Source organism: Ylistrum balloti, unplaced genomic scaffold (genome assembly GCF_031769215.1).
Source record: "Ylistrum balloti isolate Yb309-2 unplaced genomic scaffold, AGI_CSIRO_Ybal_v1 Utg370010, whole genome shotgun sequence".
Lineage (NCBI taxonomy): Eukaryota > Metazoa > Mollusca > Bivalvia > Pectinida > Pectinidae > Ylistrum > Ylistrum balloti.
Genome location: NW_026782083.1, coordinates 2,168,513 through 2,186,517, shown reverse-complemented (window position 1 = coordinate 2,186,517; position 18,005 = coordinate 2,168,513). Strand labels below are relative to the sequence as shown.

The following is an 18,005-nucleotide window of genomic DNA, read 5'->3' as shown; positions in this document are numbered from 1 at the left end:
TTTACATTTTAATCAAGAGTTTTACTGATTTTCTGGGAAATTAAACAAATGAGTTACTGAGAAGCTTGTTTCCTTGCAGCAATGGATTTTTTTTTATATTACTTTAATTCAAGTCCTAACAACATCATGTAATTTGATTTTTTTCATTCAAAGCTATAAACCATAATTACAGAAACTGTACACCACTATCTCTACAGCCTTTTTTTTAATACAATCTAGAGCTCATATCATTGATTATAACTTTTCACATAAAACTTCTAAATAGAAAATAATTTGAAAAAGTTGTACTTTTTAAAATTTAAAATGTGAATGTCTATTATGAATCAACACAATTATACATATGTTTATTTTCTCCCAGTCTTTATCCATCCCTACATATTTTACTCCTAAATATCCCAGTCTTTATCCATCCCTACATATTTTACTCCTAAATATCCGAGTCTTTCAGTAGATTTTATGTGTTTGATATAGATCATTAATAAAACATGGTGGTAGTAGCCATTAGTAGGATGACACTCTCAATAACACCTGATTCCATGGTAACTTATGATATGATACCTTTGAGAATCAGTGGTAACAGCAATTTTATCAGTATTTTAGTTCTAAGAACTATAATCCTACTCAAACAGTCAAAATATATTTTTTATTTTTATTTTGTAAAATCTTACTGCATTTCTTTTAGCCAGGCATTGCATGACAACAGCACATTCACCTTGTATTCACACTTACTAAAACTAAGTCTGAATGGCGTTTCACACTTTAGGAAGTTTCCACTGCAAAAAGCAGATGGCTCCCTTGATGGCCTGGAATATACCAATAGGAACGCTCCATTTCTGACATCAATATAGCCTTCCCTTTGGACAGTTTAGTAGTCAGCAACCGCAACCGTGAGAAGCCTACAGGAGCCGCAATCTTCAATCACACAAATTAATTAGAAAGTGTATCGTACACACTGAAATATACATATAGCACCCAAGGGAACAAGATTTCATTTTGTTTGAAATTAAAGTCTATCATTGTGGACAAAAACGAAAAAAAATAAAGTACAACCATACACAGTGCTTCAGACAACCAAGCATAAAATTATCATGGCATCTCATTTTTGGCATATCAATCACCAATATCTATCTCTCTTCATCAGACTCACACAGACGTAAATTTTTCATTTTCCTAACAACAAAATGGACATGATATCAATTTAACAAGATGATACATCAAGTATCAAAATAACCAAAACAAGTTTTTTTTTTTTTTTAAATCAGTGTAGAGAAAAAAAATACGAAACATACTGTAACTGATATCGATAAATTTTGTACCTAACAATATCAACCAGAGGCGTCCAAAGAACCCGTACAAATGATGTCCATGATGGGAGCATAAAACACAAAAACTGCCTGCCTAAACTACTGGCTGTCAGATCCGATCACCGCTGTAATACAGTGACTTATCAAACATCACAGCTACATGAAGCACCCATGCATCACCGTGCTCAATTATGCCATGATTAGACTATATTTTTGTATTATATTGTACGACTTGTTCTACCACAATTCTAGGTATTTGTCTGTGATGTGATGTAATTGTGCAGCAATTGCTCATAATTGAGACCAAAAATAATGGACGAGAAATGCAAAAACACAATCTGTCCCTCGATATATCAAATTTTCAAAGAAACGTCTCTTATGAAATTAGGCTGAAAGGTATTTGTGATGAGTTAATGAAATTTTCATGCACATGACATAAATCAAAATTTAGGATTACCTTTTTTTCCTGTATTTTTGTTCCTTTTTTATATCTAAGATTATGAATTTATTAGTTTTCTAACTAATCTAACTAGCTTGATATTTTCCAATAATGTATGCACATCTACATAACATCTTCATATTACATTATAAAACAGCAATCTTATTACCAGCTTGATGTCTTCCGAAAATGTTTCCACGTCTATATAAGATATACTACAATATAATAACAGCCACTTCAATAACTACAAAGTTTACTTCTGACATGCAGATTTCAATATAGCTATAAAGCATATATCGTACACCATTCCAAAATCTTTCCTTTTTTTTAGGAAACTTTCTCTCCAAAAGAAAATTTGTACTATTACAGATATTTTCCAGTAACTGGTTAATTTCCAGTAAACTGTACACAGATCAATCCCCAATTGACCACAAATGATATCCTCAAATAAACAAATGTAATATGCTGCCACATTGACCAGATAAACGAAGTAAATCAACCATGCTGGACTTAATTTATCCTCTTCAATCCCTGCAAGTAAATATTCATAACTTGTTTATCTAAATAGAAAGCAGAATGTTAGCTGACCACTTGGGGCTAAAATAACTGGCCCTTCTACATATTAAGTTAATTATTCTCCTCCTGAAAATCCATATACTCTCTATTCTGCGTTATTGATTAGATGAGTTATCCCATGTACAGGAAGATGAATCAGTGAATATGATGTTGCTAGTTAGTTTTAATACTTGTTTATCAGCTATAACTTATGGCATGGTTTACAATGATAATTGTACGTAATAACACACTTAATACATAAGACAAGAAAAACACATGCATTATTCAACAATTCAAGAGATTGGTATAAAGATATGTTCACATCATGTGTCTATTCAACCACACCATTTTACAAATCTTTGTGAAGGAGATTCCTGGGTAACTTTCCATTGCAAAGCATGAAATGAGCTCAAAAAATTTATATAATCATTATTTTCCCCTCTCTCCAAGAAAGAACAAGTGTAGATTGGACAATATTTTAACTCCCTTTCAAAACAGAAGCTTTCAAACAGAGTCATTTCAGGAATTTCTTTGAATAAAGAATGTTTGTTAAACTAGTGCCCTCATGCTCAAACGAAGGCACTTAGTCTGCATGCTAAAGGTCTTGGTTGCCTATACTTTTGTGCAAATTCCCTGATGTTGACTTATCTGTGCTGAAATGCTGTTTCATGGGATTTTTTTTTTTTTGCATAGGCAACATGTTATGGACCCGAGCTGTTAATGGTGATAAGCCAGAACAGTCAAGTCCTTCAGGTCATTGTCATTCTTCAGGATTTCAGAGAGAAAAGGAAAAAACCGCTTTGCCAATTTCATTGTAAAAGGATTTTAGTCAAAGTGATAAAAACAAAAAAAAAATCAAGAAAAAAATCTTAAATGGAAGAAACTATCTCTGATTGGAAAGAAAATTAACACCTATTATGAAATTTTCTTAAACAAATTCCATTGGTCTGTACAGATGTCCTGGAGATTTTTACAGACCATTCATTCTGGCTGGTGTTAGTGGTAACTGCAGTCCATTACCTTAATTGTCTGACAGGCAAACTTAGAGGTGGAAAGAAGGAAGAGTTCTCAGACCTCCGGAACTCCTCCAGGGATAAAGGGACGTTCTTTTGTGTGAACATGTAGCACTACTTCCCCATTTGGAGGAATCTTCTGCATTAGATATATTCACAGTTCAACCTTTAACACACCACCAAGATTCTCTTCAAAAATCACTTTACATGTGGCCATAATGGTGCCCAATAAGACCCAAGACAAATATTTGGCCACTTGGGCTCTTATTATGTCCCTAGACATGGCCTCGGGAGCCAGGGTATAATGACTACTAGGAAACCTCCAGCTGTTGACTGCCATTATCTCACCATATAAATTCTATTAGTCACAACTACAAATAAACAATCAAAGAATTAATCATATTTCACAAAGAAGTAACACAGTACATGCAGATTCTTAAGTTTGTATACTTTTGCCAGAATCTTACAGAGTTATAAATTTATGAGATCAAAGTTTCTCTAACACGCATTAGCTGTCAAACGGGGAAAATAATTATGTTTATTTTGAAATATGAAACTTAGGTATACAAACATCTTTACCACCGCTGTGCATTCAAAAATATTACAGAAACAATATACAAATTTTCAAATATCTAAAGTAACAGCATAACAACAGCAACAGGACTCTGAACATTTTTGTCATAATTGGAAGTGTTCCAAAAGCATGAGAATCGTGCATCTTATACAGCATTAGTGCACGCCTTGTCTTTACAACAATATCAAGACAGCATAACCTTCCATAATTATCAAAATTATATCATCATTTTCGTTTACGAGAAAGTTTACTATAACAAAAAGGGCTACATATCTATTATAACATTTATGTATATATAAAATCAAGATTCTATACTGTGTTGATTGTTATGTAAATGAATATTTTCATGGAAGTCAATAAAGAAAAAAAAATATCAAAAAACAACAATAATAATTTGCTTCATAATACTACTTCCACGAGATAACAAGGGCTGGTCAGAATGAGAATAATTAACACTTCTACTGGAGACAGCAATTGTCCTTTGTCCATCATCAACCAAGGCATTCTACTTCCTCTAATCAATTTCAATCAACCATACAAGCTAGGACAGACAATAGTTCCGAAAATACTTCAGGGCGAAGTTGATAAACCTTTCTGATCCGAATAAAAATGCCCTTAGCTAAGAAGTGCTGATCAAAGCATCAAATTAATGAGAAAAACTTCCAACCAATCTCCAGACTCAGGTGTTGTCAGAATTTCTAATAGGAATATCACTATACCAGTCGATGTTTTCTGATACAATAATGAAACTGTCCGTATTGTTGAAATTCATTCCGGTTTCTTTTAGTTCAATGACTCAGGCAAGTGCATCATGTTTTAATTGTAAATTAACTACCTGTGATCAACTACTCTTCTTGTTTGCATGTACTAAGTTAAAATTGATTTCATAGGGTCTAATTTTGATAATTGATCAAGGGAAAAAATGAAAGCTAAAAGGTATTTTGACAAGTAAGGAATAAAATCGTTGCTTTGAAGATGAAGTGTGTATAAGTTACAGTGTGCACACTTAATAGTGTCCTTGAACAGTATAACACACAACTGTGTCTTATGATAGGCCCAGCCAGTCTGTCTGTTGACAGATCCTTCAGTAAGCCTTATCACTCCTATCAATGCCTGACTGTAAAGTAATCACGCTAATGATACATGTTCTACTTTCATCTCACAAGCTATAACACAACAATAGCTTGCTCCCCCAAATATAGCCATATCCTTGGAATATTCTTTTGAAAAGTTGATTTTTTTCTTATCATTATTAAAAAAAATTCTTTCAAAGTCTTCATTGATCCGCAGCTAATGTGGCAACCTTCAACATATAACATTTGATCAATGAACCTTGTTGAACTGCAAATTGACATGTAACTTTTATTATTAGACATAGACAAGTAATATCCGACATGGCGCCAGTTTCTAGAAAATTTTGCAGAGCAAATCAGAGTTTCTTCCAAATATCTTCTGCAATATTTTCACTATATCAAATTTCAAGTTAGATAAAAAAAGTCTTAGTGGAGTGAGCTAGATACAATAGTATTGTGTACATTTACTATCCACAAATGAGAGTTCCAAGGAGGAAATTTTTAATTGACATTAACAACCCTGTGTGTCTAGTCATATGATTTGCTTAAGCAAGATGACTGCAAATCATTTTGAAATTGATTAAGATGGCTTGACCACCATTTTGGAATCCCATGGTGAGGACTTGAATTTGTCATTATGTTAGACTTATAAATGGTGTTGTTATCACTTCTCTTTTGACCAAGAACAAAACTCTGACCCTATCGTGCTGCTATTCCATGCTGTGACCATAGCCCCTGTCTTTTTTGACGTGGAGACATCATTTTAATAAAATCAGGCCTCAGTGTTAACATTTCCCAGAGAGAAAAATCATGAAACTCTTCTTCATTAAAAAAACCTTAAAAGGACATGGAACATGGGGTCCTTGGAGGGGTGAGATCAAGTCCAATTATGTCATACTGGAAAGTACAAAACGCTGGGCTCTCAGGAAGCATTGTCACATCCTCCTTTCTTGTCCATCCCCTTTTGAATTCTGTCACAATTATAGTGATGGCATATTTGAATTTACTGCTATGTTTAGCTCCCCAAAAGTCATGAGAAATATAAAAATTTTTGTCTTGCTTTATACATGTAAACATTGTACTTCTAAAAGAAAAAGAACACTTTCAACTCATATTCCTGTTGTTAAGCACAATATTCTTAAAATTGTCTGTGAATCTCTACAATTGCAAAATACTAAAACACCATCTAGTAAAATGGTTTTAAGTATAAATCAAAGAATCTGTTAACATTCATCTTTTAATCAACATTTCTTCTTCCTTTTTGTTTTTCTGTCTTCATTGCAGTGATAGAAGTGAGGACACAGACAAAATGGTTTTATTGATCTGTAAGGGCGGTGCTATCTTAATTTAATGATGGCAGGTGACCTTTTCGTTATTGTTTTTGTGAAGAGAAATTAGAGATTAGCAGCAGGTTTCATGTACTTACCTAATTAAAGTCTAATTTACCAGCCATAGGTGGTTGTCTGGTATACAATATTCTTCTTTAGGACCCACAATCAGACCTCCAGCCCTGTAGTCATTGGTCACTGTACCTCATAAAGTTACCCTCAGAAATGTGTGAATGGAACCTTGAAGTACCCTCATAAATGTGTACATGGTACCATGAGGTATCCTTAGGAAAATGTAAATTGTACCTAAAGGTTCCCTAAGGAAAATGTACATCATACCTGAAGTACCTTCAGAAATATGTACAGGTACCTAAATGTTCCTTAAGGAAAATGTACATCATACCTTGAAGTACCCTCAGAAATATGTACATGGTACCTTACGATTTCCTAAGGAAAATTTACATCATACCTTACATATGGAGATGAATCCTTTATTGATCATTAACAAAATCCTTTATAGCAATAAGATTGGAAATAAAAGCATGAAACAGCCTTCCTGTCCTCTAAAGTCAGTCAATATCCATAACAGGGATGACTAGCTACTTGGTGAGGATATTTCCCCTTTGAATTTATAGATATTAATGTTCCTTCACTACACTATCAGGATTAATTAAGAAACTCAAGCAGCTTCCTAACTGAAGAAAATCTGAGCACAGCCATTTTTCACAAGTGATTAGGAGTCAACAGTATCATTTACTCTGATTAGATCACTTGGAAATTCTGTGTTAAAGTATGGTAACTAAACACCTCACTTAAACAGGTTTCTGTTCCAGATAAAAACTGCAAATATCACTTGTTTCTATAACTAAGAGCGTTCAAAAAACTTGCTTGTTTCTGTCCCTAAGAGTGTCTGAAATCTTTGCTTGTTTCTGTCCCTAAGAGTGTCTGAAATCTTTGCTTGTTTCTGTCCCTAAGAGTGTCTGAAATCTTTGCTTGTTTCTGTCCCTAAGAGTGTCTGAAATCTTTGCTTGTTTCTGTCCCTAAGAGTGTCTGAAATCTTTGCTTGTTTCTGTCCCTAAGAGTGTCTGAAATTTTTGCTTGTTTCTGTCCCTTAGAGTGTCTGAAATCTTTGCTTGTCTTTGTCCCAAAGAGTGACCAAAATTATTGCTTGTTTCTGTCCAAAACACCATGCTTTTTAATTCCTTATTTGTGGGCAAACATCTCACTTATGTCCATTCTTAATAGTGACATGAAGCAGATAATGTACCTGATTTCAGGAGCAGAACATAACTGTTAAAAATCACAAAATTTATTGATTCTGTCCCTAAAATTTAGAGTGTCTGAAATCAAGAGTGTCTGAAATCTTTGCTTGTTTCTCTCCCAAGAGTGTCTGAAATTTTTGAAGAGTGTCTGAAATTTAGGGTCATTACTTCTGCCCATCTAATTTTTGACATTGATTTTGACAGATTTGTTCCCTCAGTTGTATTGACAAATTTCAACAATTTTGGCCCTTAGCATCACTGACAATTCCAGGATAGCCAGCTGTATGCTGTAGGTTCATTCATTGTAGCATTACTGTATCTAATTCTGAATTTGCACCGAAAGGTGCTATTCACCATATGTCTTTCTTCACAATCCCTTGAACAAGTACTGAAGACCAAAGCTAATGAAAATCAACCAAAAACTGAGATGTAATGGATTGGAAGGGGAGGCAGGTGGGGAGGAGGGTTGTCGAGTGTTTCAAAAACTAATCGTTTCCTAAATTTTCACCTATTCCAGACTAAATCAAAAGAAAATTAATTTTCTCTATATTATACAACTAAATATAAGATATGTTACCCGCTGGTGTGTTAAAGCAATTGCGACTTGCACCTATCCCTTCCCATCAAGCACCTCTTTCAATCAGTATACCACCATAAATTCCAATCTCTCTATATCGATAGGTGTGACATTCTCACATGCTTTGATCTTCAATCAATACAAATCAGCGATTTCTGTTACGAAAGAGCTGCGAGCTGAAAATTAGCCAGCCCTTGAGGAAATGTGTGCGTAAATATTCACTCAAAACTGACTGATACCAAACAACTTTGACAAATTGTTTTTAAATTTGCTTTGATTTCCTGGCGGGATTTTGTCAAGTTTCAGTGCCATTTTTACAATTTCCAGGATTCAATTGCTTCCTGTCTGCAATTGAACTTCCCAATTACTTGATCATTACTGTTTTCTGTCCATTTTTTCCACCTGATAATTTGTCTTTGTATCTGAGCCAATCTGAATTGTTTAAGCCAAATGGAACATTATAACCACCAATAAGTGTTATAGAAAGACTTAACTTGTGTCGCGCCAACTTCAGCTTTTCTATGTCATACTGTCAAAGCATGGAGTGTTTTGAGTAATAGAAAACAAGTGGCAATTACAAAAGCTAACAAACTGATCAAATTTCCTCCAGCTAATCTGCAATGACCTTCAAATTTTTTCTCTGCAATTTACCAAGAAATTTTGAGTGATAATCTCTTGTGATGATAAATAAAATTATTTTTTGATGTAATTAAACAATTGCATTCAACAATGGCATGGACACATAAATCAGAATTACAGCAAGACAGAAATGTTTTCTTAATAATCATTACTTGAAGAATTATTTAATTTCATCTGCTCCACACATGCAACAGTGGTTTCGTATACTGACATCTCTGATGCCTTGGGGAAATAATTTTATAGTAAAGAAATTCTAACAGCAATGACAAGTATTGTATTCAAGCCAAATAAACTGCCAGGTATATTTTTTATTATACAGGTATTGTAATGGACCTGTATAATTTTATTGTATGATACAAGTCTTGACTGACCCTTTACAATATCTTCTTAATTTGGTTATGATTAGAATATTGAATTGCCATCAAACTGTACTCCTTCATAACCACAAAATAGTCTCTTTGAGAATATCACTGATGCCAAAGCAATAATTTAAACAAACAATGAACATGAAAATTAAACCTGCATCATGCCTACATTTACTGACAGAAATTTAGAATTGATGTATATGTGCAATTCAACAATGGTTTTAGTTCTAAAATGCTGGTTTACCACTCCATATGCAAACCCTGCCATAAATGAGTTTTTTCATTGAATTTGAAAATCCCCGTAAATTCTACCCACATGAGTAATATAATTACCGCTATCATTCCTTTAATGTACACGATACATCTTGTGCAATGCTGTAATTGTTTGTAATAAGTAGTAAATGTGTTACATATCTGTACAGCACTGTTCTAAATCCATATTACAATGTCTCACCACTTCCTTGCCAGCATATTAATGCTAAATAACCCCATTAGCATTGTTTTTACAAATTTTTGTTGTATTCCTCTCTGTCTTTTATTGATCTTTTTATTAAGTTTGAAGAGGTAACAACGATCTGCAATATGTAACATTTAAATTGATCCGCTAAATTTACTGTGATTCTGACTTCTTCATACTGTTACCAATGTATTTCAGTTTATCTTCCTTAATGTTCCATGGGAGCAGAGCCCTCGCAGACATGAAAGTCTGAATCCTAAATGTTATTTTATTCAAATAGTTTTTAAATAAGAAATCTATTTCAACATCTGCTGTTAGTTCTGAGATACATATATAATGCAAATTTTATTCAAATATTTCAGATTCCGGGAAACATGAAAGGATTCAACACCAGAAACGACAGTATACCTTTACCACCTATAGATGTGATGCCTCCAATTATGATCGGAGATATTATAGACGGTATCCAAATGTATACTGTGACAGGTAAGAACCATCATAACATTATCATCACAGACAATCTTAGAAAAAATCTAACAAAAATTTATAATGGTTTTCATACACATTATCAAAAACACATAAATAAAAAAGCATAAACTAAAAATCGTTAACCACAGTAAAAAAAGTTTCTAAATTACCATGAACAAAGTTATAAACTTAAAACTTTAAAGGCCTTAATTACAGTTTAATACCATGAAACAAAGTCAAAATGTGACTAAAAACTGGAAAACCTTATCTACATATAAAAGTTTCTAACTCTTTTAATCATGAAACAAAATTCATAAAGGTCACTTAAAACTGAATATTTATAATTAGTGTGAAATTTTCTTAGATAAAATGAAACAAAGCTATAATTGTGACAGATACTGTGACTTATAGTTCCAATAAATACTTTGACCTTTGATCAAGAGCATACGATATCTTTCAGAACAGACAAATAGACAAAAAGACGCCTCAGTGAACATATACACAGACACATAATCATTCTTTTACTAATTACAACTATACCCTGCAGATGGTCACCAACAAAAATGATGTGGCTCGCACGGAAATATACATACATACTACAGATCTATTATAGCATTGCCATGGAACTCTTCAGGGATCTATGGTATCCATGGTAACTCCAAGTGGTCATCGACAGGGGTGTGAAATTGAATTGGACAGATTTTAGGAGTGAAGCCATTTATAATTTTTGCCAACAACACAATGCCAAATTGTTCTCCATTACGTGACAATGATGAAAAATTACCAACAGAAAAAACTGAAATTAGAAGCAAAGAAAACTGCTTGTAGCAAAAATAGAAAGATGTCTCTGTCTCCAAAATGATATATGTAATTCTTTTTCCACTAGAATTTATTCATCGGAACTCCGAGTGAGGACACAAGATCTATTGCCTCCATTAGTAAAAAAGTTATAATTACTTCTCAAGCTTGACGGGTTTTAAGGCGACATGCGTGAAACTTAATGACAGTGGTAGGTTTCAACTCATCATTTTCAATCGCAGACAAAAAATGACACTAACTTTGGGGAAAGAAGCATAATCACATTCATTTATTTGTCATCATTTGTGAATCATGAAACGAAGACATAAATTATCTTTGATAATATTACAAGTCTTGGCATGTTGAGGAAAGAGACAGTCGCATCCTCTTTTGTAGAATGTCTAAAATTAATTTTCATTTGTAAAGAGATTGAAAGTTCCTTATAATTATGCTAATCTTTCAATCAACATCTCCATAGACATTCACATAATATCGGAATATTGAATCCAAAAAGATTTCGTAACCAATAATAGTTGATATCACTTCTACCCATCTTCCATTGGTATATTATTCTAATCAAACCTCATTTCAAAAATAAAAAATCAGAGAAAGAAAAACCTATGGAGCCTGTTTTTCAAAAGAATATTAATTAATTATGTGATATTTTGTGAACATAGCAGAAAATGACTCATTTTCAAGGAGATAGGAAACACTGCTGCTACAGAAAATGTGAGGTGCACTTTGTAGATTGGTTTGTAGGATCACTGAAAATTGCTGACAGCACCTACTTAACAATTAAAATTGGCAAATAATTTGTTCAAACTATTGATACAGGTCCATACCTCCAGGCAAACTTCAGGGATATTTTCAACCTCCCTTCATCAATAAACTAGATAAAAAAACTTTTATAAAAGGAACCTGGACATCAAACAGAATACGTTGTTAATTACAAAGTGGTTTTAAGTGAAATCTTTTTACCAGTGATTAGCAGTTCTCCACTGGAGGTTTAGTCGTGTTTACTAGCATCATTGTAACGCAGATGGATGTAATCAATACACCCCAAAGGTGTTTTCATGCATCATAGTTATCTCCCTTGCATAGATAAAAAAAAAGTCTTCAGAAATTTGTTTTTAAAAAAACAGTAAAAAATTATGAGATTAATGATTTAAACAAAGAAAACACATTGTAAAAAGAAACTCAAACAGCCAATCCAAGCAATGTACAGTATTCTGAAACCGTCCTTTTACATCTTCAAGATTTTGTAAATGTGCCTTTATTTAAAAGAAGGATCTAATACATGCAGTCTGGACATCACCTCATTCTATAGCGACCTGTCAAAGTAAATTTTTAAATCACAATTTTCAGCACAAGTATTAGCTGCCTGGGTGTGGATGTCCATTAGTTACTGGTCTATACAGTAAATTACCTCCATCCAAGAATCACAAAAAACAATGTTGTACAACTATATTCTCTCCCAAGGGCAATGAACATGCAAAATGCATTCAAATAAATCGACTGATCATTTTTTTCCATTACATTGATACAATTTGCTGCTGAAACGACAGATGAAATCTACATCTAGAGGGATTTAATCCCCATCTTACAGCCATACTTTCGACTCCCATTTTGGATATTTCATTTCTGAAATATTCAGCACTATTCCAACACATATGTATCACAGTACAGGGTTTATTTGTTTTTATATATACTGTACTCAGCTTTTTGGCAAAACATTTATCAACAAGCAAGTGAGGATTTGATCAAGGTCACAGAGGTCATACTCTATTTTTTACACGTAAAACATGAAAATATTGTGATGAGCAGAATGACTGGTTTTTCAAATGGAAATTCACTGTCTGAAATCAGTCAAGTTGCATTTATCATTGGAAAAGCACTTAACAGTTTTAGCATTTTAATAGAGATCTACAAATTATCAACACAACACTCACAAAATGTCTGCCACACAGCTGCCAACCTCCATACATTTAAATTTATAGCTTCCCAATACAGTATTATTAATTTTTGTGGACAAGCAGACATGTTTCTATCAGCAATATCTCAGGGCTAATGGAGTTATTAGAATCTCAGCACTAAGATGAGACAACAAAATCTTTCACCACTAAGAAATATGGAGAAAGCAATCTGATATCGCAATACCTGTTCAGCTTCAATAATTTGAAATTTTACCAAGTAGATTTGACTTTTATTTTAACTATGAAATTCTATATTTCTCGTCCACTTATTTCCCCTGATACGTCAATCCTGAAATGATGATTTCAGCATTTATAGGAGAGCAGAGACTGTAAGATGCGAAAAAGAACATTCATTTTCCTGTTTGTAGCCGACGATGTAATACCCACATAGACAAAAACACATCTTTTCAAACTAAATGCTTCTGGCAGTTCAAAATGAAATTATGTATCTTGAGAAATAAATCTGATTATGAATGTGCTCTCATACAAAATCAGTTTTAACTTAGAAAATTAAAGATACTCTGATTAGACAGAAATTTTTTATGTATCATACATTACTGATTCACTGCTGGGGTTGACAATATTTGAACTGTAACAAAAAGCCCCTTTGATTACCCCCTCCCTCTCCTTTCCCTATCTCACATCCCCACTCATGCCTCTTTCCATTTCCACACTGAAAGTGAAAGTTTACATTTCTAGAATTTTAGCAAAAAATTATCCCAAAATAAGATATAATTCAATCTTAAAATTTGAGTAATTTAATTTAATACCTTTTAAATTCAATTAACCAAGCAAGTACTGGGGGCTTCTCTTTGTTAACATGTGGTATTAAATATCTTAAGATCTTCATTTCTAGTAAATGGTACAAAATTCTAAGTGAGAAGTCATCATTTCATTAGAAATACAAATCCTTTTTCAAAGATAAACCTGTAGGTGAAACTTTACACGTAAATTGGAATGCACATCACATTTAATTTGAAAGTTGGTAAATCATAATAATACTATGGATGTCATATTTCCATCAATCCTATAATTTACATTTCAAGGCTGAATCCACAAAAAAATATATATATAATTCAATGCATCCTGAATTAACTGAAAAATTGAATTTTTAGTTTTTTATCTAACTTTTTTTCAGCTTATTTCAAACATCCAAAGTTGATCTGTAACCCAATAGCACGGATCGGCATAACCCTAGGTAAAGGCCTTTACATACAAATGGGGTCAGACCCGGTGACCATGTACCAACAGATAGCAATGCATGCCAAGGACTTATCCCCAATCTGGAGACCAGGAAGCTGTATTCCTAACATGGGTAAGTATAGAGGGGTTTCCGTGACAGTCGTAGTGGTAGCTTTGAACTTTGATTAACGTATCCAATGATTATATGCCAAAGCAAGAAAGTAACAGGAAATCTCTCTTTTTTTCTGTTTTTTTAAGTGCATGACACAAAAATTTAAAAAAAGAATGTCTAAGAAACATCAAAACTAGAAACCTTTGAAGTAATTATTAATCAGGATGATCCTATTATATTCTATCACCTTAGATGAGCTCAGAAAATACAAGATAACTATGACCATCAGCTCATTATATTGAACGAAGGAACAAAGGGGACTGATTCTGGTGTAAGATCAGCTGTCCATGTTTTATCTATGATGTCAGAAAACATTTTAAGCAAAAATTACTATGACTAAGTAAATTTTTAGGGATTCTATATAAACAAGCACATGTTTAAGACATGAAAGTCCCCATTCCAATGCAAACCAGAATCTGATTAGATGTAGAACTTGATGTTATGATACTATAGGGTAAAATCTCTGGACTGAACAGACCTATCATAAATTCTAGAGAGAAAAAATCTTAGTACAGCCTTTTGGCGAGGGAATATGTGTCCCTCTCCTTTATAATTGAAGGTGTCATATACTTTTCAGCTGACCTAAAATACATTTAACTCGACCTTGACCTTACTGATGCTGGACAGTGGAGGTGAGAGATTGATTATCTCACACAAATACTACAGTAATTATCAGAATGTGTCTTGCCTTCCATCCTCAATCAAATCTGTGACCAAATTTCTGAAATGTGACATAATTATCCGACAGCAGGTGCCAATCAATGTCCGTTCTCTTGTCAAAAGATTAACATGCGACACCTTGAAACTCCCTCCGGAGATGTGTGTCTGCCGAGAGAGCTGGCCAGGCAAAGACATTCACCTTAATAGTATTCACCCTCACACTGACATTGTAAAGATCTTTATATTTTATCCATGAACTCTTTGTGTCCAGTATATGGATGAATTATGTATCATTACATTGTAGTTCATGATTCTCTTTCATCTTTCAATTAGCACACTTTCAATTATTTACTTTGGTGTGACACAGTAACCAATAGCTACCGATGATAGCGCCTACCCAGTACAACGTAAGGGCATATTCTTCACCCTCTCATGAAATTTAGATCTGACAGTTGGCCATACTTTACTACAAGCTATCAGGTGACCCACGTTTACTATATAAGGACTGTTTAAGGCTAATATGGGGAATGTCAATATGAAGCTAGAGAAAAATATGAAGCAACACTACTCTTGTACTGTCTAGCCATGTAATGGTCGCGGCACATGCAAAGGTCTACCAACATGGCCAATTGCTGGTTAGGATTAGCCCCTATTACATTCGCTTTAAATCAAACCAACATGGAAAAGAAGCCAAGAAATGGTTGGTTTTCTCACTTCTTGTTCCTGGAATCTTCTCCGTGACGCACCATTATGGTAATAGGAGAATTCTAAATTAAAGCACCAAGGAGACGTAACAAGTGCCAGCTGTAATTCAGTGGAATTGTAGGAAAAGTGTGTGGAATGGGCTGGTCAGTTGTTTTATAGACAAAGGTCATTCTCAGGTTTAGTCACCCATATTGGTCAGGTATTTTTAATCTCTCTGAAGATCAGTGTTAAACAACAAACAGGTTGACAAGTGCACATTTAATTTTAACATCAAACGAAAGAGACCGGTAGATTTTAGAAATGGAAATGTATCATTTAGAAATCTATCAATTCAGTGATTTTTTATCCTTAAGATTCCATGTTATCAGTGACAGACATACAGCAGAATTAAAAATTAATCTCATTCCAACAAGAAAATGTTACAGGGACAAAAAAATATTCAAAATTCAAAATAACGAAATTTTAACATTGGTGTATCTAATTACACCATGAGTGAGAGTTCAAACAACTAAGCTCTGCAAATGTTAATTTGCTTAGAAAAACACAGAAAAATATAATTAAACAATTGCAAGGTAATGAATGAGGTCATCAACATAATTACAAGGTGAGAAACATTTTAATCTTCTTGGGGGAAATACAGATCCTCATTTAACTCATCAAGTCAACATTCAGTTTCAGTAATTTGTGTACTCTATGAAAAGAAGAGTTCCAAATTACAATCAGTACCAATTTTCCTTAGAGCAATTTTTATTTTCCAGGGATTCAATTAAAAACATTTAAAGTATTCCAGAAAGTGGATTGTGCTGCAGTTAGAAATAATGTCAAATACAGCACAGACAAAGTGGCATGGCATTACAGCACAGTGACAAAAACCATATCACAGAATTGTTTATTTAGGAAATTCACTTGCTCTTCGCAATACATTCATCAACTTAATAATAAATCAAGTTGATCGGTCCAAACTAATTAACTTGGCTATGCCTCTGGTTTAGCCAGCATGTTTTGTGACAGAGACCAGACTTCACTTCGGTAAATGCAGACAAATATCACTTCTTCTGTATATAGTACCTATGTAGCCAGATAAATGTATGGGGATCATGGATTCTCGTTAAAGAAGATTAATCATCAATATTATGAATTATTCGGAATAACAGCATTAAACCTGACTATTTGGGAGAAATTATTCCAAGTCATTTTGATATGAATCTATAATTTCATGAACTGAAAACCGGTTTTTAATTTCGAAAAAAAAATATCTAAATTTAAAAGACAGAATCTCTCAAGAGTTGTAGATGCTATTTTTAGCCAAAGTAAAGCTATAAAACACTAGTTAAAGGTGAATTAATTATTAACAGCTACGACTACTGCAACAGAACAATGAATCATGCTTGATGACCTCAGTGATGCGGAACATATTGTCGCCATACTAGACTGATTTTTAAGTGCATTAAAACCTTGTAAATGAGAGAAATCAGACAAAAGAAGATGCATGTTTGAAAACCAAGCCATTTCTGTAACAGGGGGTTCAGTCAACTCCCAAGCACATGTACATGATGTTATCGGTAGAAGATCACATTCAAACACAAACTTTTATTAGGAGTAACACTGGACTCCTAAAATCAAATTGAGAAGGAAAAATATCAAATCCCAATAAATCTAATAGGATTTCAGTAAAATTATATGATAACACAATATGTGCTAATTGTCAATGATGGCTACTGTTTTGTCTCCTCGTGCTGTGTGTTGTCAATATGGCTGCAACCTGGCTCATTGCCAACACTACTATAAATACAAGAAGTTCTGTTTCATATTTAGTATTTTGCTTTCAGCCACTGACAGCAGACTGAATTTGTCTTTTACCATTTATGTATAAGTGACTTGATTATGTAATACCAAACTTAGTTCTATCATTCAAATTTTGATAATCTAAATTAATATCTTAGAGTCACTAGGTTACAAGATCCATTTTCCAGGTCAAAGTCAATTAATTGAACTTATGTGTGAAGGACAAACAGAAACTTTCCTACATGTATTAAAATGAAAATGGACTCTATTTAAAGTAACAACTTTGACAAATGATTAAACCACTTTTTCCAGGAAGATTCAATCAAAGAGGGAGAAGAAATCTCAGATTGTCTAGCTTACTACCTATTTGTTGTGTAACAAAATATTGATAACATTTTCTGCTCATAAATTTTACAAACAATTCATTTGTCAGACACAATCAGTGGAATTAATGAAAAATATTTTCCTTGCTCTTCCAACCCTCCTAAACTAGCTCTTAAAACAGATCAGATATAGGTTATTTCATCAGAACTCTACTACCATGGCAACCAAGTATCCAGAAACATATATTTTGATCTATATGTCAATCACTGCAAAAACAGATCTCGTTAGGAGTTTTGGGTTCAGTCATTTTTCTACTTTTTGGTACATTTCAAGTGGTTTACAAAAGGTTACA

At 33.5% G+C, this 18,005-nt stretch overlaps 2 protein-coding genes across 2 annotated transcripts in view; one reads left to right on the top strand and one right to left on the bottom strand.

Annotated features, from left to right (window-relative positions):
* LOC132548352 (cysteine--tRNA ligase, cytoplasmic-like) overlaps positions 1-18,005 on the bottom strand; it is a 194,891-nt gene that overhangs the window by 155,353 nt on the left and 21,533 nt on the right. The window lies entirely within an intron of this gene.
* LOC132548456 (uncharacterized) overlaps positions 1-18,005 on the top strand; it is a 143,540-nt gene that overhangs the window by 116,637 nt on the left and 8,898 nt on the right. Inside the window, exons 4-5 of the mRNA XM_060212323.1 lie at positions 9,949-10,072; positions 13,964-14,140. Of these exons, the coding sequence (XP_060068306.1) occupies positions 9,949-10,072; positions 13,964-14,140 (301 nt within the window). The remainder of the gene's footprint in view (positions 1-9,948; positions 10,073-13,963; positions 14,141-18,005) is intronic.